Consider the following 22,619-nt stretch of genomic DNA (forward strand, 5'->3'; position numbering starts at 1 on the left):
ATTTATTTATTTATTTAAGAGATAGATTCTTGCTATGTTGCCCAGGCTAGCAGTGATCTCCTGGGCTCAAAAGATCCTCCTGCCTCAGCCTCCTGAGGAGGAATACAATTGTACATCACTGTGCTTGGCTCTTAATTGGCTATTTTTTTTAAAAAAAAAAGCTTTCAGGGTTCATGGCTGTCATAAACTTTCTTTCTAATATGGATTTTGATTTCAGCATCTGGGAAAAAACACCTTGGAATCATTGCCATCAAGAGCAGCATTTGGACAGCAAAAGAGATTTCAAATCCAATCTTAGCCATCTCTTTCAGAGGATAAGAAACTGCATCATGTTGATACTCTGGTAAAAGGCTATTCATTTGGACCTCCCAAGGAACTGCTGTCTTGATATTTTCATCATGGTAGCATGCCAGATGAAATGAATAAAACCTGGCTCCTGAAACTTGCATAGTTACCAAACAATCTATTTCCGACATAGAACGAGCTTACCAAAATTTATTATTATTATTTTTTAAATCTATGTTACTTCTGAAAGGAATAAACTCAGAACTGAAGAGGTTGGTGTACATTTAATGCAGTTCAATTAAGGATTTGTACACCAAAGTACAAGTTGCTGCTTTCAGTTCCATTTCTAGATTAGTCACACTAGAAATATAGCAACTTTTAACAGCATTGTGCTATTACCAGTGACTTTAATTACTGTTTGGTAATCTTATCTACTTACACCAATATTAATTAAATCCATCTGGGTAGGAGTAGGAGGGAGGGATGTCCCAAAATATGTTGATTGAAAACAGCAAATCATAATCTTTCTTGTGGCTAATTTCCCCAGACCCTTCTTTTCTGAAGACAGATATTGATCACACTATTAATTTGAAAAATGAGTCCTAAAAACTATTCTAAAAATGGAACTTATTTTCTTGGTCTGTTTTAGTGCTTCCTGTTGCAATTAGCTGACTCCCCAGTAGGATGATCCCTTTTTTCTTTCATGATGTTGTAACTGCCGGGGCTTCCTAATGCATCTTCAAATTTCAATTTGTACTCAGTGGGAAAAGTTTTATAGAAACTCCATGAACCAAAGCAGCTCTCCTGACGCAGGATTTACAATCAAAGGAGGCATCACGCATTGAATTTAGTGTGCTATTACCCTCACTCCCATGAACCTGTCTTTCAGCACAATCCACGACAGCAGGAAGACAAAGGCTTTGTTACAACAGAACAGAGCAGAGACATCTGTGGCCGTCAGCTTCTTTAAAGCCAGTAAGTACAGGTAATTTGTTAAAGTCCATAGAATAGAAAAGGGAGCAGTTCTTTTAAGAAAGAGCTTCAACGTCAGACCATCTTCACCAAAAATCCGACTGCATTCCCTAGGAAAGAAAAAAGAGATTAATATGCAGGTGCTAATGGGGATCCTTCTTGTGGGGCTGACTCTTCATAGCCATTGTCAGGCAGGAGTGCACTCAAGTCTCTCATTCAGCTGTGGAACATACTGAACCCAGTTCTGCCACGTGTGGGTTTCAGGGAGCCTTGGAAAGGAACCCACTGCTCTTCAGCACAGAGGTAGGCCCTCTCCTCCCCAGATACTCCCTTGGGATTGCCAGGGCAGACATCTGGCAGGCTATGGACATTCTCAGAGAAGACTGGAGAAATACAGAAATAAGTAATTGCTGAAATGACTATCTATTGAAAGGAGAGTTTTTTTTCCCCAATGGGCAAATGCAATAGGATCAAGATGGCAGCTGCCATGTGACCAGACGCAGACAACTCCCAGAATCCTGTGGAGCAGGAGGCCTTGTGTGTCTGTGAAGCCACATCTTGGGGTTTTGTTATTCCTGATTTACTGTGTCTCCTTCTAATATCTTTGCTTAATTGACTAATTTATTTTCCTATCCATATTATTAAGGCAGAAAAATGAGAAAGCCTCTGTAATAACCCTGAAAACAGTAAAAATTAAGTTATGAAATTCAAAACTAAGTTATGAAATGTATGCTTATATGCATACATTGCTATTTTTGGATGAATCATCTGAATTCAATGTGTGGAACTAGTCACTTTAATTAAACCTCTGATTTGTTTATTTCTGATTAAATTGGCTATGAAGCCCATGGGGCCATGTTAATCAAACTGTTCAAGCTAGCGATACATATAGGCATTAATGGAAGTGGTAAGATGACAGTATGTGTATGACTGAAAACCGGCGTGCCACTTGGAGAATTTAGCTTGATTTTTTTCACTCAGTTGTTCACAAACATCCAAGCATTTATGGGTGGCTATTATGTGTCCAGTATTCTATTTTCAAGAGTAGTGTAAATATCTTGTTCAAGGCAATGAGTTATTAATATTCGGACATATTTATAACATTTATAATGAAATGTATTTTCATAACTGTGGAGAGTGCTGGTACTAGTTTCTTTCCAACTTTTACTAAAGACAAACATTGTACTTAATGCCTGTAATTTCAGCAGTTTGGGTGGCTGAGGCAGGAGGATCACAAGTTCAAAGCCAGCCTCAGCAACAGCGAGGCACTAAGCAACTCAGTGAGATCCTGTCTCTAGATAAAATACAAAATGGGGCTGGGGATGTGACTCAGTGGTCAAGTGCCCCTGAGTTCAATCTCTGGTAACCCCCCACCAAAAAAAAAAAATAATTTAAGTACCAAAATGATCCCTGACCAGTGTTTGCCTCACACACGTGAACTATCTTTCCTGACAGGAGGGCCACATAAAGTGAGAGAGTGATAAAGGTCCTAAGCACAGGGAATATAGCCTTAAATATCAAGTCTCCCAATAAATGGGGCTTCCAAGCAGCTGAGATTCCTGAGCGTTGTAGGTCGATGATTCCAGGAAGGTTTAAAAGTGCATATTGTACACATGATATGTATTGTGGTTTGACTTTCACTGGGTTACAACCAAAAAGGAAGAATTTTCATAAAAAGAAAATGAAATTTTCCCAAAGGTAAATTTTAACTGGACAGTGACACAACTTCAATGATGGGATTACATAACCCCAAAGCAAAGCCTCTGTAAAGTCTACAGAAATCACATGTGCTCAGGAAAATCAGTGGCCTCTCTAAAGTGGGGGTGGGGGACTGAGGGAGTGGGGGAGTGGGGTGGGGGTGGGGGGTTATTCTGGAGCAGTATCACATATAGAACCAGCAGCATGGTGCCTAGACTAGCCTGGGCACAAGGTTTGCTTTCTGTGCTCCCGATGGTTCTGCTCCATGAGGAAGCTGTCATGGAGAGCCAGAGTGGAGAGGCATGGGTTTATTCTGTCATCCATAACCACAGAGCAACTTTTTAAATACAGATTTGTCAATGACCAAAAGGAAACCCATTTCTGATTCAATGATTTCTTTTTCTTATCGCTGGCCCTAGGCAGTGATGGATCTTCCTACCATCATACTGGGTTGAGTGCCCTCAAGAAAAGACTTGGGATGCAGGTGAGGGAACACTTGGATTCCCCAGGGAAGCCATATAGGGTCCCATGGGAAAAGCCCAAGGACAGAAAGGCTGGTAAAATGCAGTTGCCCAGTAAAGACTTCTTGTCACCTGGCTGACCCTGTCCCCAGGTGCTCATTCCTTTATTTTTCTCTTTTCTTTTCCCATTTATTCTCACCGTCAACCTTATGCCCATTTGGCATTTCTGCTACTATTGCAGAAATGAAAAATACTATCCAAATGCCAGGTCACTTGTGTAACCTTATACTCTGTAAGCACTAAGCGCTAAGAAATGGGAACACTAAAAATATTAAAATAAAATAAAATTTAAAAAGATTTTTATAGGGAAGCAATTAGCAGTGGGTCTCTTTGGGGGATGGTAACAAAATTTCTGGATAAGGGGCATTGACAGGTGGCAAAGCTTGGAATGGAGGCTAGTTATCGAATACTTTCTACATGCCAAATAGCCACTTAAAGCACATTTCATAGGTGCCTGGCAGAGTCTAGTATATCTGCCACTCTAATTAATTTGTTCTAGAATTTTTATTCCCTCTAAGAAAATAACCTTGTTAAAACTATGAGATATAATTTCTTTCTTCTAAATTTCAAATTCACCAGAGACAACTGAATTCTGGTGGCATACAATTGGAATGATTAAATCATTGAAAATTACTTCCAAATGGACATTGAAAATTCTTTTAATATGAGTAATAGGGGGAAAATAAAACTAGAAATGCTTTCATACCATTTGGGAGAGAAACTGTCAGAAGTTCTGGTGCTAGGGGATAACTCCTGTCTCCGGTCTCACACTAAGTCTATCTCCCCTCATTCTGCCTTTGGGAGCTTTGGGAGTTCCTGCTTGGCAGATGGTGTTAATGAGTCTACAGGGAAAACAGATCAAGGATCTAAGAATTTTCTGACAACCTCCTTTACAGTTCTCACTAGAGAACAATCCTTTCAAAAATAGTGTTCTGTGTTTAACAATGAAAGCTTTCTTATTTGATCAGAAATGCTCAACTTCATTCTACCTGCACTAACAGGTGGAGGTATCTTGTCAAATCACAGATTTTGCCAAGTTCAGAATTAGTCTGACATGAGAGATTGGGGAAAAGATGAAGCTGATTCCCCAAATATCATTTCTGTCAGCAATAGCCTTTTGCAAATGTGTTATCTTAGATAAAACCACCTTGGCTTGCTTTAAAATGTTCTTGGACCACTCTTTTCATTAGACTCTTTTGTTATTTTTATCAACATGTTTATCTAAATCACAGGTATATTCAGGTGGAACACAGTGCTATCTGGTACACACCGCTATTTTTATCTGATACTATTCTGATAACGATGCTCCCCAGCTATAATTTATTACATACTGTTATGGGAAAAAATATGCCTCAAGATTATTTCTATTTTGATAGGACTGAATAAAAATATCTTTAGCAATTGCAAATACGTATGGGAATTTATTCTTTCTTCCAAAGCAGACAATATTGATTCTAAGTTTCCTTCTTAAATTATTTAATTATAATTGAGTTGTCACGGACACATATAGCTCATAGTATTCCCAGGTACTTCCAGGTTGGCTATAGGAAATGTAACTTGAGAGAGACCCATCACAGTTTGTTAAGCACTTAGGAATAGTCTTATAATGCACCAATCACAACAGTCATCCTTTTGGTTAGGCATTTCCCTTCTCATGGGAAGGTTATTTTGGTGTCTGCAAGACAAACTGATGGTCATTCTGCAGAAGACCAATAAGCTCTCACTCTCCCATCTGCTCTGCACCGAGGTCCCTGTTTTATCGTAGTGGCTGTTCTGGATGTTATTGCTTATCTCTGGGCTTTTCCTTTTCAAGAAGCTGTGCACTCACTAAAGAGTGTTGAGCCAAATGCCGTGTTTGCCTCAGCCCTCTCAACTTCCTCCACTCCCCAAGAGGAGCTGCAGAAGCCAGGCTCAGTGTGAAGCAACCACTAGAACCACGAGATTCCAGGAAGCCCAGCCACCACTGCTCATGACCATCAGACAGACAGACAAGGCCACATGAGCTCCCAGCCAGCAAAGAATGGGATCTTTTCAAGTTGCCCAGGGCCAGACCTCCCACTGCATGAACCTAGGTCATTTCATCTGCTCACGAATTGTAGTGTCAGGGATATTGAGCAAATGTTTTGAAACTGTGAATCTTTTAGATTTTTTTTTTTTTTTACTCTGGATTTGAGACATTGAGATTTTTAAAAACATGACTTTTAGAGATAAACAGATCTAGATTTAAACCAGGGTTCCATTATTTGTAACTGTTTGACCTTGAACAAATCATTTAACCTTTCTGAATCTGTTTCCTGTTGTGTCAAAATGGGGATAATAGCCCCATCTTAAAAGGTGAATGTTGAGGGGCTGGGGTTGTGGCTCAGTGGTGGAGCACTTGTCTAGCATGTGTGAGGCACTGGGCTTGATTCTCAGCACTGCACATAAATCCATGAATAAAATAAAGGTCCATCAACATTTAAAAAAATATTTTTAAAAAATGGTGAATGTTGGGCTGGAGAATGTAGCTCAGGGATAGAGCTCTTGCCTAGCATGTGCAAGGCTTTGTGTTCATTCCACAGTACTGGGAGAAAAAAAAAAAAGGGTAAGCGTTGTTACCGATGGTGAATTAAAAAAATTAGTAGCAGCTCAGTGCCTGGCATGTTGTAGACACAATTTTTTTAAGGGGAGGGCTGTTTTCTTATGTTCATTATCAACCTCAGACCCTGCTTCTCACTCCCCAAGGACTCAATTCATATTGTGAAGAGATGAAACTATGTATACATACAGAGGTATATTTTCCCAGACATCTCCTGTTGGCCATTTGTCATGAAACCTACCTGAATTTTTTCATTGGAGATTGCTTTTCTTGAGCAGTGGCCAGATGACCAGAATAATAGACGGGAAAAAACATAATGTTCCAGTTTGTTGAAAACCATGTCATGAAAAATGGACAGTAGAAGTTCTTATAAGTAATTTTTACAATCTGTGTGGTTCCAACCCAAGACGAAGAAACTGACAATATGATCAAGAGTCCCCAGACAGCCTTCAGAACCACGGACGTGCAGGACAGGCAGCGAGCCTTGATTCTGTTTTCTTGGCTGCTGTTCTCAGGATGAGTCTGTGTCCCATCTTCCCCTGAAAACAGGAAAGGAATACAAATGTGTGGGAATCAGGTTACAAAACAGTAATCAAACACATCAGAAACTTAAAAAAGAAGGTTGTAACCAAAGAGGAAAATGGCAGAATGGCCAGTGTTTCTCTTTTCTACTACCATCAGAAGAGATTGATGATTCTGGCTTGCTTTCTCTTATAATCTCTGCTCTACAAGGTACAGCATGAACCTGGACCCTATCCAGCACTTGAGGATGCTCATGTACATGGGAGATGCTATGCTGGTCCCCTTTCCTTATAGGAGCACACCCTCTCTTAACTTCCAAACACTTTGGCCATGGCCACGTGAATTGCCTGATTCAATCCAATATGAGTGATGGGAGTTACACCACCTCCCAGCAGAAGTTCTAAGAGGCATCCGAAGACCCCACCATCACTTTTACTCTTTCTCTCTGGTACTAAAATGGAAAATCCTAAATAGAAGTTCTTTTTCAGTCTATGTGGGGGAATGAGCAGAACCTAGCTGAAGCCGCCCAGGCTCCACCAACATGAAAAGTGAGTGAGAAATAAATATTTGTTTTTATATTCCACTGAGATATTTTAACAATTGCAGCAAAGATGACTATTAAATTGAAAAACAGTGTGTCCCAAGAACAAGTGCAAATCCTGACTATAACAGAGCCATTTCCCACCTCATAGCAAATTACTATTTAATGTATTTCTGGGAACATAATAGGCTCTGCCTTGTGTTTTGACATTTACTAAGAAAAGTTAGTAGCATTTTTTTCCTCACATTAAAATAGCCAAAGCTCTCTGCAATTGACAATCATAAAGGCCATCTCCCCTGATGGAGAAAATTAGTTCAACATAATAAATTCCTATGCCTAGCAGAAAGTTGAATAGGAGCAGAGTTCCCTCTGAGTCCCCAAGCTGAGACTCCCAAAGGTAGAATCCTGGAGAAGGGAGGCAAAATTGTCTGCAAGATTCCCTTGGATGCCCAGGAACCCTCCTTGAGCACAAGGCCTGCGCTGGTGGTAACAAAAGCAGTGCAGCTCACAGGTTACTAATAGTGGATGGGGCTTCTCACATCACCTCTCCAGAACCTGCTGGCTCTGTGGCTGAAAATGTTCCTCCTGCTTAATGAGCCTGGCATGACTGTCCCACTGGGTTAAAAACCTTTACCCAGCTAAGGCTTTCTGATATAATCATTTTGGGAGATGGGGAAGCAAGCTTTGAAAGTGAATTCTTCATTTGGGAATATAAACTAAGTTAAGTATGAACACAGCAATTACTACATGACTTCTAAGTCTTAAAAACTCAACTGAATTCACAGGCCCTAGGGCTCCAAAAGATGAAAACTTTATTCTTTTATTTATTTATTCAACAAAATCTTTTGGAGACTATATCAGGAGCTAGTTGGGTTCCCAAGGGTTCAAAGATGAAAGACTTAAGCTCACAGTGTGACAGGGGCAACTTTGACAGATGTGAGTCCACATAAGGCAGAGAAGCACTTGTTAAGGGCTGGCAGAAGATCAGGGAAACTTCCATGATGCAGTGGCATTGAGGTGAGTCTGGAAATATAAGGAGCCAGCTCCCTACACTAGGTATAGACACTACCTGTTCCTGATAACTGTTCTGAGCATTTCCTCTGTGTCCATGTGGGTTATGCAGAGAGGAAAACTAGAGTTAATAAGCAGGTAGAATGAGAGACTATTGTGTTGGGAAGCTGGTAAAGCAAGACCCTATTGAATAGGTACAATCATTCCCACTTTATAGATGATAAAACTGAGACATTAAGGAGTATTCAAGGTTTCCAGGGTCCCAGATTTTTATTCTGAATATTGATTCTGTCTAGGTTTTTAGTCTTTAGCATTCCATTTTAGCACTGGAGATTTCAGCACTGGTTTGGGGAAAATTTTCTCTTTCCTGATAGGAATGGCAGTCTTGTTAGAGATTTACGAGAGGTGATACGTAAGAGAAAGGTTTGCCCTACTATACTTCAGATCCTGTTGTTCTGAGGGACTAGTTTATAAGGGAGGAATGATTCATTAAAGGTTGTAAATATCCTTTTGAGATGAAATGTGTCCCCATCCTTACCATCTTTGAAGATTGCTTTTGGAACACCACTGTACAATGGGTGGTGCTTTTAACCGCTTTTATAATTTTACAAAGGATTAATTTAATTTCCTAGAAGGATGGGTATCCAGAGCTTTCATTTTTCTGTTTGCTTTTAAAAAAAGACTTCTACATTCCTGCTTGGATTTATAGCTTTGTATATAGCACTAAATTGGGTGTACTAGGAATTCTACCCATTTATATGAACCTTTATTGAAATCATGCAGATTGGTGGTAGAAGCCACTAGACTTTGGAAGCATGAATTTAAGTCCCAGTGCTGTCATTGAAGAGCCCTGAGTATGTGCTTAATTCCAGCCTTAGATTCTTTATCTGTCAAAGGATGATAAGATCTAGCATATGAGATTCATTTTGAGGTGAAGTACCACCATATTCCTGAAATCATGGTGAGCTTCTTTTCATGTTATTCTCTTTTTCTCTCTTCTTTTTGCTGCACTGAGTTCCTTCTAATTATCACAGAAAGTAAATTATGTTCCAGGTGATCTTTAGTGGTATGGTTTTAAAGTTTGTAATTCATGTATGATAGATGGGACAAGTCTTTATTAACCAGAATATTTAATTAACTGGAACATTCTGTTTTGCAAACAACTGGGACAATAGGAATATGACTAAAATTTATTAAAGCCAATCAAACTTAATGAAGATTTAAGAAAGTGTCATTTTTTCTTACTTTTTAAAGAGTTTTAGCCTGGGGGGGGTGTCTGCTCAGATACCATTTAAAAATAGGCTATTTTTGAAAAAAGAAAAAAAAAACACATTCTCTTATATAAAAATCTATCCTTAAATTAGCAGGACCTTAGAAGAGGCTTCACATCTTCTCTACCACCATCCCCCTTTTTTCAACCACCCACCCCTAATTGAATTTCCTGAATTACCCTTTTTCTACTTAAAAAAAAAAAAAACTGTGCCCATTTTCTCAACATTCTGGTTTGTTTGTTTTCTTTAACCATCCTGTTATGTTAGATGGTGTGTTTTGTTGTTTCTGCTGTTGTTGTCACTGTTTTGAAGATGAAAGAGATTTTAATACATTGCCAGCCAAGGTGAAGAGACACCTGGGAGAGGCTTTGTAAATGCAGGAGAAATAGGGTGGGAGGAGGAGATCATGGATTCATGTAGAAGACCTAACATCGGCTAGAAAGAAACACACACCAGAAACATTTCCACAGTGACGATAATGGATAGACAAAAGCACAGAGACACTCTGACCTCTGAGAGAGGAAAGTGTTTGCTCACAGACAATTGTTCTCTCTTTTCAGGAAGGTGGAAAAATGGTCATATGATAAGAAGTGAATATGAACCTGGGACTTTAGAGCATTCTCTGGGACAAGAAAGAAGGTATCCACCACCAAAAAGCAACAGTCTTGAGCAGCCGCCCGGTAGACCCAGCTGCCTTTAGAAATGAAAAGTTTGTGGGGAAACTCACAGCATAGTTATGAGATCTAGCTAGCAATCCCAGGGACTCAAGCATTGGTGGGTGGTTAGGTGGATGTGAGGAAGGGCTAAAAGACTTAATGATCTGAAACTGCTGATCAGTGAGGCAAGTCAAGTCCCCTCCCTGCAGGAAGTATACAATTGGGAAAACTAGAGGGGCACCAGAGACGGGTAGTCCTGATAAAGATGATAGAGATTCTGTGATTTTATTGATGTTTTTGTCTTTTTTGTAATGGGCACAGTGTGTTATTACTGAATCCCTGAGCTGAGATAAAAGATTTTGACATTTTGAAGATGAGAAAAACTAGCTACCTTGTACACTTCATTAGAAGTCACTGTGTTAAGTTCTTCAACTACAAGATTTGGTATTCAGCTTCTCTGCTACACTGTACACCCCTAATAGATTGCTTCAACCTACTTCCCATATTTTTCCTCCTCCTACCTGATGGACCTTCCCCAAACCCACTCCTAAGAGCCCACGTAATGTCTCTGCCTTCTGTGCAGAGGGAAAGATCTTCTATGGCTCATTAGAAAGCTACCAAGATGTTGTTGAAGAGAAGGTCACCCACATACCTGATCTGTTCTGTCTCTCGACTCTATGTCCACAAACTCCAGAGGATCCTCGGCTCTGAAGTTCAAGGATGGGAGCAGAAGAATCCTCGGTGATAGATAAAGGAGACAGTTGTCTACTGATGCCACCATGTGAATTGGGGCAGTTGGCTCCTGGCTTACATCGGGTGACTGATGACCTGGAGGTACCTGGGAAGACAGAGAGCAAACCAGTTGAGAACTTCCTGGGGAAAAATCAGAAGTAGATTTTACCATATTGGCAGTCAAATATATGGCAGCAACAATCACAATTCTGGCGAGCTCCTTTCTAATTCCATAAAAAGGGTTCCTAAAAAGAAAGTGCTATGTTGGTGAGCTCTGAGTTTCTAAGATAAAGAATCATTTTTTGGATAAATTTATTAACTAGAGATGAATATTAGAAAATGGTACTTGGATGGATATGTGTGTTCTGAATTAAAACTGTTAAAACAGCCAAATAGTTTATCGCAAGGAAAGAAAAGTATTAGGTTAGGCATGCTCTACCCTTTCCTTCCTCAGGTTGTCAAATTCATAACTGGTAAAAATGCCAAGGAGATCTCTGATGAAACTTACTGACATGTTCCCATCAGATTGATCTCTAAAATCTATTTCATGTGTCTCCTCAATTACTGCAACCTCCATTCAGGGTCACAGATGAAAGCCCAGCCTTCAGGGGTGCACCAAAGACCATGCTCCCTCCTACTCTGATTAATGCTCCCTGAATCCTCAGTCCAGGATTGGCTTTATGAGCCTGTAACCAGGACTGTCACATAGGGTGCTGGGCTCAGAGGGGACCATCCCAACATGACCTGCCCCCTCATTCTCAACTCTTCCACCTGAAAGGTTCATTTGTTGACATGAAGAAATAAACATTGGCATATTACTATTTATTTATTATTATTTTTAATCTTTTCATCTTTTTAATTTTTTTAAAATTTATATATGACAATGGAATGTATTACAATTCTTATTACACATATAGAGCACAATTTTTCATTTATCTGGTTGTGTACACAGTATATTCATACCAATTCATATCTTTACACCTGTACTTTGGATAATAATGATCATCACATTCCACTATCATTAATAACCCCATGCCCCATCCCTTCCCCTCCAACCCCCTCTGCCCTATCTAGAGTTCGTCTATTCCTCCCTTGCTCCCACTCTACTATTTAAACAAATTCCAAACTTCATTTGTACTCCATTAGTTCTCACTAATGTACTTTTTCCTATTTCAGGATCTCTTCTAGGATACAAGATTATATTGAGTCATCACATCTCTTTTGTCACCTATGATCTGTGACAGTTCTTTAATCTTTCTTTTCTTTTTCCATAACCTTGACAGTCTTGAAGACAGCTGTTAAAGTATTTTTTAGAATGTCTCTGAATTGAGGTTTGCCAAAGGTTTTGTTCTCAGGGTTGTATTGAGGATATGGGTTTGAGGGAAGAACACCAGAGAGATAAAGTCAGCTTTCCGTGTAACATCAATCATTAGATGCTACCAATATGACTTACCACAGATAATCTTAACCCTAGTCACCTGGCCAAAGTAGTGTTCATCATGAGGTACTTTCATTTAGATTTTTAATGTCTTCCAAAGTCTCATGTGTTGAAGGTGTGGGTCTCTAGCTGGTGGCATGATTGAGAAGTAGTGGAAACTTTAGAAGGTAAGCCCTGATTGGAAGAGGTAGGTTATGGGGGAAGGCCTTTGAAGGGACTATTTTGTCCCCAGCCCCTTCTTCTCTTCTCCCCCCACCCCTTTCTCTCTGCTTCCTGGCCACCATGAGGTGAGCAGCACCATGGTGACTCACCATGATGTGAGTCATAATGTTCAGTCTCTCACTTCAGCCCCAAAGCAAAAGGAACCAGCTGACCATGAACTGAAACTTCTGAAACCATGAGCCCCAAATAAATATTTCCTTCTTTTATTTATCGCAGGTATTTTGTCACAGCAATGCAAAGCTAACACATCGGGTTTCTCAGCTTTTCCTGCTTTGTATATATTCTTTGGTAGCCAGTCATGAAGTCCAGTGCACGTTTTGGGGTGAGAAATTGGTTTTAAGCTTTATTTTCTAGAGGGGGAGTATCTGCATATATTATCTGAAATTTTCATGTAAAGATGTGTCTCTTTTCCTCCCCTTATTTATCCATTCAACAGTTTATTTATGTTGGTATAGACTCATATATATTTAGTTCATACTTTGAGTTATGATCAAACTTGTTTATTCTTTTGCTCAAATTTTGCTCAAATCCAGCTTTGACCATGGGGAACACTTTGGGATTGCTTTCTGTGTTCTTTTGACATGACTTTTTGAGTTCTTCCTTACTCCTTGGTACTATAAGATGCTCTGAGCTCATCTTTTATTTTCCTTGCCTCACTCCTAGAATGGATAATTTCTTCAGGGACTCCTATTTCCTTAGAGAAAGGTATTTAGGAACTAATAACTGGTTGTGGGTGTGCTCATTACTGTTGGGGTACCTCTGAATCTAGGCCTTCTCAGTTGTCAGAGCTAGAAAATATCTGTATGTATGTCAAACATGAATAGACATATATCCACAATTATCTTTGTATCTACCTATCTGTGCTATGTTCATTTTAAGAATCAGATAAAATGTTCAATGTGCAGCCTGATCTCAAACAATACTAATTGACTCTGATGAGGCTCACCCGGGTGTTAGACATCAAAAACCAGAATCAGTTTAGGTGCTGGGGGGTATTAGCTCCAAGACAGACCCCACTCTCAGGGCATTTGTGTTTGTCTCCCCCAACAGTCATGAGTTCATTCATTCATCACTGACACAGGTGGGGAACAGGGTATCAATCTCTCTGGGCCTTGGAGGCTCTGTGTTGCTGTGGTGCTTCTGAGAAGGTGGAAAGAAGGTAGATGAGAATCCTGAATTATCACAGGCATCCTTGCTTTAATTTGGCTCTGAATCAGTCATGTTATTTAAGAGGTGAGTAATCACTTGACGCAATCAAATGAGAACCTCAAGAAGCGGTAGTGTCCAGGAAAAAAAAGGAAGTTTTTGAGCAGTGAAGAGCCAACAAGAAACAAGAAGCTCCAGCCAGAACTGGAGGTGTTAGTTCCACAGTCCAGGCCTTCCCATCCCTGACAAAAGCTCGCCTTGTTTTCTTTTTCAATCTTGAGAAAAATAAGTAGGGGTTTATAAAGACACAGCTACCTAAACTGTCTATTTTTAAGTATCTCAAGGTGACCTAATTGAAATTCACCATCGAATATTGGAATTTTTAACAATTAAAAAATGCACAGCTACTCAAAAAAGCCAACAGAAACATTACATATGAATCAATATGCTTAAATGACTGCAATGTTAATATTGTTATAGTAAAAGTGTCAAACATACATAAGGTTCTTATTTTACATCTCCAAAATGGTTCCTGCACCTAGTACAGTTCAAATTCAATAGAAAGAAGCTAAAAATCAGTGAATGTGCAATTTTTCAAGCTCTTCAAAAGGGGCTGATGTCACATACTTCAAAAGTCTTTTTAAAATTTATTTTCAATTGTCCTTTATATTTTATTTTTCCATAGGTGAGCCTTCTCATCATTTTTTAGTCTACCAGGAGGTTTCATTTTGCAATCCTTTGGCATGGCAGGTGGAAAGGGGATTGTCTAGAAATAGGTAGGGTAGCAATTGAAATGGCATGGAGATAAAAAACTGGCAACTCATGTGTAGCTTAGCAAGTGCTAAATGGTTCCCCTCACTGGTAATTTATCTTGCTTCCTTGTTTTCACTGAGTTACTATTGTCCTGGATTCTGTGATGCAGCGTATTGCCTGCTGCCAGCTGACCACTGGCTGGTTTGTGGAAGAGACCAGAGAGTGGTTCAGCCAATGGAAATATTTCAATCATTGTCCTAAAAAGGCAAACTTTAAATTTCATGGCCATATCTTGGAGGCACATTTCAGGGCGTGGGCCATGAGACAGTTACCTCTAATCCTAATCCTTGGAATTTTAAAAAATTAAATATGTACAGCTACTCCAAAAAGCCAACAGAAGCATTACATACTAATTAATATGTTTAAATGAATGCTATGTTAATATTGTTATAATAATGAAGGAGGCACCATTTCACCCTACATGGTCTTGTACCGTTCAATTAACATAAAGTCAGCCCTGATAAAAATATTCAGAATGTCACCAAGGATGCCGCTAAGTATTATAAATCAATCATATTTATATTCTATTATACGTGCCACAGTGAGTGCCTGCATAGCAGCTGGGATCGCACACCAGTGTATGGCGCTCAGACTTGAAAACGTACTGAGGGTAAACTGCAGGAGGAGTGATGAGTGAGAAGTGTTTCACTATTTCAAGTCAGGTAGGCTCCCCCTTCCTTCCCTAAGATGTATGTTCACTTGAGCACAGTAGTAGGACCATCTTGGGTTTTTGCATATTTATCTAGGCAGTAGAATATGCTTTCTTCATTTTTTTCTTTTGTACTGGAGATTGAACCCAGGGGTGCCCTTCCACTGAACTATATTCCCAGCCCTTTCAATTTTTTGTTTTGAGACGGGGACTCATTGAGTAACTGAGGCTGGCCTCCAATTTGCAATCTTCCTGCCTCAGCTTCCCAAGTCACTGGGATTACAGCTGTGTGCCACTGTGCCCAGCAGAAAATGATTTCTTTATCTGCAGTGGTTGGGCTCTGCACGCTCCCAAATTCCATTTGGTTCAAGTAGTTATTATGCATCTGTTATTTGGCAGGTAGTATGTCAGGAGAAGAATCAGATAAATGAAGATACATAGCTCATGCAAAAATGGACCCTTAATGCAGTTTCAGCATCAGACATATAAGGAATTAACTACAGTTTAATGTTAATTTGGAACAAAGAAAAAAGGGAATGATTCATTCAGAAGCCAGTCTTAGAAGGCTCGACGGGAGGTTCCATCAATGATGGCTCGAAGGATGAACAGCATGTCACCAGGCAGAGGTTTGGCTGAGGAGTAGGCAATGGCCAGAGGAAGCTTTAGGAGCAAATATACAGAGATGTTAAGTTCATGCTGTGAAACTTACTAGTAAGGCGATCAACTTTGAGATGCTAAAAAAAAAAAAAAAAAAAAAGCACTGAAAATCCTGTTCTGCTCTTAGAGGAACGTCTAATTGAGATCTGAATAGCGTACAGTGGTTACGAATCCATGCTGCCTAGATCTGGAGAGACCTGGTAGGGATCTGGACTCAGCCATGCCTGACTGCAAGATATTGAGCCAATAGGTGGCCGTGTGAATCTCGTACCATCTGTTTCCTCTTCTGTTAATGCCCACCTCTGAGGACTGTTTGGATTAAATGGCTCATGGGAAGTACTCAAAAAGTGCAGTTGATTATTACTAATAATGAGCAGGTGAACAAAAATGACTATTAGTGGTACTTCAGTAATTAGAAAAATGACTTTGTATATTAGAAATGCAATTTAAATTGCTTAGGGGGAAAAAAGGAGTTTTTAGGAGCTTAGCAGCTGAGCGACAGGATGGCTAAGGTCTCCCTAAACCTCAGGAACAGCGGGAAGCAGGGGTGGTGCCCATGATCCCCTGGTGGCATGGTACAGCCTGGTTTCTTCTCACTTGGCTGCTGCAAGCCTTGCTCTGCAGAAACTTTGAAGCTCCCAAGTTTTTATTCTCACATTTTTAGTCATCTCAGAGAAATGTAGTGGCCCAGAATGAAGAGTCTTGAGGAAGGAAACTTGTCCTTGTGTATCAGAGGGACTCCTTGTCCAACTTGTGGCCAGGGATGGAAACATTGCAGCTGGCAGCAGCTCTAAGGGGAAAATGGGAGGAATTGGGCAGACAGTTCCTTGGAGACCTGCTCGAGGGACTTCGAAGAAAGGAAAAGAACCGCAGCCTGAGTAAAGCAGTGACTTGAACAGATTGAGTGTAGATGTGGGGATCTCAGATAACAACTTAAAAAAAGTCGGGCTGATACACATTAACAAGGAATCTTTGGAAAGCACTGTGAGAGAAAAGCAAAGTGTCAGGTGAGTTTCCCTGTGAGCAAGGACAAGATGACTTGGAAGATAGAGCCGAATTCCCAGATCATTTAAACAAGGGCCCAATCATCTACCTTGATCATCTGTGGACACAAAAGGTCAATGAAACGTGTTTTACTAAGCACTATGCTGAGTACAGAGTTAGAAAACTGTCTGCTGCCAGCCCCAGATTATGAGGCACACATGTAGATTTGGCGCCCTAACATACAGAAGGAGACTAACACAATTCCAGGTATGTGTGTGTATGTGTGTGTGTGTGTGTATGTGTGTGTGTGTGTGTGTGCGTGCGTGTGTGTGTGTGTGTGTGTGTGTGTGTGTGTGTGTGAGAGAGAGAGAGAGAGAGAGAGAGAAAGAGAGAGAGAGAGAGAGAGAGAGAGAGAGAGAGAGAGCCCGTGTGTGGTAAGGGGGTGGGGATGAGTCCTCGCTGATATTCCCAGCCACCGCACCTGCAAATCACATTTAACCATAAAATAAACTTTGTCTATTTTCAACTAATGTTTTATAGCCATTTGTATTAGATAACAGAAGGGAGAGAGACAGAAAACTCACATTAGGGTAATTTACAAAGAGGTGGTTAAGGTCCAGGGTCATAGGGGCAGTGATTTTCTAAGCTGCCCACCCCAGCACCACCTGGGAGTTGTTAGAACTGCAAATTCCCAGCACCCACCTCAGACACAATGAGTCACAAATTCTACAGTGGGGGTGATTTATGGTTCCTGGAGCCCTCAGATGACTCCAACATGAATTAAAATTTGAGAAATGTTTTGTGCAAGAAATCACAACAGGTAGGGCAATGCTCAAGTTCCACAATAGCTCTTACTAGGCTTATGCTTAAAGCCACAAACCAAGGGGATTAAAAGATTGTGGAAAGAAAGGGTTGCCTGATGTGGAACACAACCTTTAATCAAGACAGGCACCCCGCCAGGGGCCTCTAAGAATAATCTTTTCTTTAGAGATCCTGCTGGAAATCCCCATTGGTCAATAAACCAAAGCCAGGAGACAAGGCAGCCGTTTTGCTTTATTGTTGTTTGTTTGTTTATTTATTTATTTATTTATTAGTCTTTACAGGTGTAGTTCCCAGATGGACAGGCAGGTGGAGAAGAGTAGAGAGAAGTTCTGGAGGAGCAAACAGAAGGCATCCAAAGTACCACGTTTCTATAGCTATAATATTATAATTACAAAATCAGGAATTAGATCCACTAGTGTCCTAACTCCCTACTAGCCTTAAGCTCCATTGATGGATGATTCTTCCAACTAAACTCTTGTAAATCGTATTTTAATCATTAAACTAGCTTTGACTGTTTCAGCTAATTTTTGATGGGTGTTTTTCTTTGAAAGAGCCATGATTTCTTTTTTGAAGAAGGTGTCATAATCACTGAGAAGCACTGAAACAATAAATATAATCTTGGATTTTTGAACTGGTGTTGGCTGGCAGCTGTAATTTTCTGACATTTTGTCTTACAAAAAGAGATATTAATAATTCAACAGAAGATTAGATGGAAAGTTATATCTCAGCCTTCTAAAAGTCATATTCTATTGAATTGCAATGGAAGCAAATATTGCCATGTAGCAAGATTATTGTCCTCAATATTGGCTGGGTTTCACAGAAGTCTATATAGGATTTGCCTAGAAGTTACTGTCTTAGGAAAATGGGTAGCCTTGAAATTATTGAAAAGGTAGGTGGTCAAAGCACAAGTAGTCTTCCAACTTTCCATTTGGATATACCTCACTTTATCCTTTAAAAGCTTAACCCCACCTACCCATCACTGTTTCATTTCACATATCAAATACTACTCACTTCTTATAGCTCTGAAAGTTCTTGATTCATTTAATAAATACCTTTAAAAATAAACTAAATGTTGGCTGTATTATTATCCATATTTTTTGAGCCTTAGATGTTTCATATTTAAAAAGGCTTTTTGAGACTTGCTAATTATCTTATTACAAATAATAATCAAAAGTTCATTACCTAAAAGCTTTATTTTCAGGATGACTATCAGAAAGATCCCAGTGCTTATACATATAAAAGTGACTAAAAAACTATAATTGTTAACTCATTTTTTACTTACCTAGAATTTATACTTGGAAGAAAGGACTACTAATAGTTATATTTCTGCTGTTTGCAGGTTGTCCCTGAAAAAGTATTAATTCATTCTTTCTACAATAAAATTTATCACATGCACCTACAACTGACTTTAAAATTAAAGGATATATCACTACTATCTATTTTATAACACAAAACTAAAAATGCCTAGCATTTATTTAAAATGTTAAAAGCTTTACATATATGATCTTCAGACCCCACAAAGTGAGGGAGAGATCTTACTGAGATATATGCAGGGTGGATTTTACTGTCCCCATTTTACAGATGAGGACAGTGAATCACTAATAGCCCCCTATTACTGTGCCCCACTCTAAAGTCCATATTCTTTCCAGTAACTATCATTGCCTTCCCAACCCAGCTGATCAGTTTTATTGAGCTCCTTCTGTATGCAAGAAGAAGGGAGGAAGGGGGAAGGGAAGGGGGGATAGAAAGGGCAGCAGAATAAAATAGTCATTATTATGGCTGTATGTATATAGGGGACTGTATGACCAATGTGATTCTGCAACCTGTACAGTCAGAAAAATGAGAAATTATACCCCATTTGATTCAAATGTATGAAATGTCAAGATCATTGTACTGTCATGTGTAACTAATAAAAAAAATCTTATTGAGAAGATGATATATACTCCCAAGGAGATACCTAAGAATATCAAGGGAAGCAATTCTGTTCTACAGAAAATAAGGAATATTATTATTCAGAAAGTGGAGAGATTACTTTCTGCCTGAATGTTAGGTTCAAGCAGTCCATAAAGTAGGGCGGAATTTGGATAGGAAGAGAACCTGGGATAGCTTCCAACACAGGCAAGTAGGGATTTGGGCCTTTTAATTGTGCAGAGCAAATGAGCTATTTTGTAGAGGGATGAGGATTTGAAAGTAGACTTTCACAAAGGTAAAACTGACAAGAATCAGCAGGATACACAGAACAGAGAGAACTGGGAAGGAAGCCACCTATTTAGAAGGTAGTTCAATTACAAACATACTTGTTTTAGAGGATTGAAATGCCCCCATTAGACATCTACATTACAGTGAGAGCCTTCTTCTTACCAGCTAGGATTCAGGCATTCTCTTGGTGATCACTGAAAGACCATTAATTTATGGGTGTTGGTTTTATATCCTACTACTTTGCTGAATTCATTTATTAGTTCTAGAAGTTTTCTGGTGGAATTTTTCAGATTCTCTAAGTATGGAATCATGTTGTCGGTGATTAGTGATAGTTTGAGTAGCAGGATATGAAACCAACACCCATAAATCAAATGCATTTCTGTACATCAGTGCTGACTCCTCTGAAAGAGAAATTAGGGAAACTACCCCATTTACAATAGCCTAAAAAAATACTTGGGAATCAACAAAAGAGGTGAAAGACCTCTACAATGAAAACTGCAGAACCCTAAAGAAAGAAATTAAAGAAGACCTTAGAAGATGGAAAGATCTCCCCTGTTCTTGGATAAGCAGAATTAATATTGTCAAAATGGCCATACTACCAAAAGTACTATACAGATTTAATGCAACTCCAATCAAAATCCCAATGATATTCCTCATAGAAATAGAAAGCAATCATGAAATTCATCTGGAAAAATAAAAGACCCAGAATAGCCAAAGCGATCCTTATCAAGAAGAGTGAAGCAGGTAGCATCACTACACCAGATCTTAAACTATATTACAGTGCAATAGTAACAAAAATGGCATGGTATTGGCACCAAAACAGACATGTAGACCAATGGTAGAGAATAGAGGATACAGAGACAAACCTACATAGATACAGTTATATCATACTTGACAAAGGTGCCAAAAAACATACATTGGAGAAAAGACAGCCTCTTCTGATAGAACCAACCTGATTTTCTCTTAAAATTGGGAGCCATCTCGACACAAAGCCATGAAAAGCTAATTTCGGCTTTACTATAAATTACTGCAAATTCTGAACCTGCTTAGAATGCCTGCCCGTGCCTTGAACTCACCCACGCTTGGCTCTCTGACCAGATAGCAGCCCTCTCTGAAACTTTAGTGGCGCCTCACAAATCTTGGCCTTCCCTGGCCAGATAACGACCCTCTCTGAGACTCTAATGACCTTCATAAATTCTGATGTTGGGGCCAGCAAAATGTAAACTACCATTAGTGTTATGCTGTCAGAGTTCTGTTATCTGTAATCCCCCCTTTTGTGTAACTTTCTGGGCTATAAAGCTGGGCTTCAGGAAAGCTGCGACTGTTGTTCCCACGGTTTTGGGTGGGAGAAGCAGCCCGGCCAGTCCAAATAATAAGCTTGCTTTAATTTGATTTTAATTGGAGTCAGTGGTCTTTTCTTGCATCGTGGTCTAACACTTCAACAAGTGATGCTGGGAATACTGGAAATCTATACAAAACAAAATTAAACTAAACTCTCATGTCTCACCATGCACAAAACACAACTCAAATGGATCAAGGACCTAGGAATTAAACCAGGGACCCTACACCAAATAAAGTAGGACCAAATCTTCATCATGTCAGATTAGGCCCCTACTTCCTTAACAAGACTCCTAAAGTGCAAGAAATAAAATCAAGAATTAATAAATAGGATGAATTCAACTGAAAAGCTTCTTCTCAGCAAAAGAAACAATCAGTGAGGTAAATAGAGAGCCTACAGATTGGAGCAAATTTTTGCCACACACAAATCAGATAGAGCACTAATCCCCAGGATATATAAAGAACTCAAAAAACTTAACATCAAAGGAAAAAAAAAGCCAAATAACCCAACCAATAAATGGGCTAAGGAGCTGAACATACACTTCTCAGAAGAAGATATACAATCAATCAACAAACTTATGAAAAAATGTTCAACACCTCTAGCAAATCAAAACTACTCTAAGATTTCATTTCACTCCAGTCAGAATGGTAGTTAGTATGAATATAAGCAACAATAAGTGTTGGCAAGGATGTGGGGGAAAAGGCACATTGTTATATTGCTGGTGGGGCTGCTAATTGGTGCAACCAATATGAAAAGCAGTATGGAGATTCCTTAGGAAACTTGGAATGGAACCACCATTTGATTCAGCTATCCCACTCCTTGGTCTATACCCAAAGAACTTAAAAACAGCATACTACAGGGACCCAGCCACATCAATGTTTATAGCAGCACAATCCACAATAGCTAAACTGTGGAACCAACTGGATGCCCTTCATTAGATGAATGGATAAAGAAACTGTGGTATATATACACAATGGAATATTACTCACCATTAAAAGAGATTAAAATTATGACATTCGCAGGTAAATGGATGGAGTTGTAGAATATTATGCTAAGTGAATAAGACAATCCCCCTGAATCAAAAGTTGAATGTTTTCTCTAATAAGTGGATGCTGATCCATAATGGGGGTGGTGGGGGGAGCATGGGAGGAATGGAGGAACTTTGGATAGGGCAAAGGGGAGGGAAAGGAAGGGAGGGAGCATGGGGGTAGAAAAGATGGTGGAATGAGATGGACATCATTACCCTAAGTACATGTATGAAGCCATGAATGGTGTGACTCTGTGTGCAAGCACAGAAATAAAAAATTGGGCTCTATATGTGTACTATAAATTGAAAAGCATTCTGCTGTCATGTATAATAAATTAGAACAAATAAATTAATTAAAAAGATAGAACATTAATAATAACATTGATAATACTGTTATTAGGAAGATTAATAATGCACAGTGATAGTACCTTATGCTCACAAGCTGGTCCCTACCTCATGCAGTCTGACCACAGTGCCCCTTACCCTGGGCCTGCATGTGCCTGAAGAGCTTTGGTCTGCTTAGGCAACTCTCACAC

General features: G+C 39.5%; 1 protein-coding gene across 1 annotated transcript in view; it reads right to left on the reverse strand.

Moving 5' to 3' along the window:
* The window catches only part of Slc35f4 (solute carrier family 35 member F4), a 230,798-nt gene that overhangs the window by 17,618 nt on the left and 190,561 nt on the right, over positions 1-22,619 (reverse strand). Inside the window, exons 2-4 of the mRNA XM_078049959.1 lie at positions 10,708-10,893; positions 6,296-6,593; positions 1,148-1,367 (exon numbers count right to left, since the gene is read on the reverse strand). Of these exons, the coding sequence (XP_077906085.1) occupies positions 1,148-1,367; positions 6,296-6,593; positions 10,708-10,893 (704 nt within the window). The remainder of the gene's footprint in view (positions 1-1,147; positions 1,368-6,295; positions 6,594-10,707; positions 10,894-22,619) is intronic.

Source organism: Ictidomys tridecemlineatus, chromosome 5, assembly GCF_052094955.1.
Source record: "Ictidomys tridecemlineatus isolate mIctTri1 chromosome 5, mIctTri1.hap1, whole genome shotgun sequence".
Taxonomy (NCBI): domain Eukaryota; kingdom Metazoa; phylum Chordata; class Mammalia; order Rodentia; family Sciuridae; genus Ictidomys; species Ictidomys tridecemlineatus.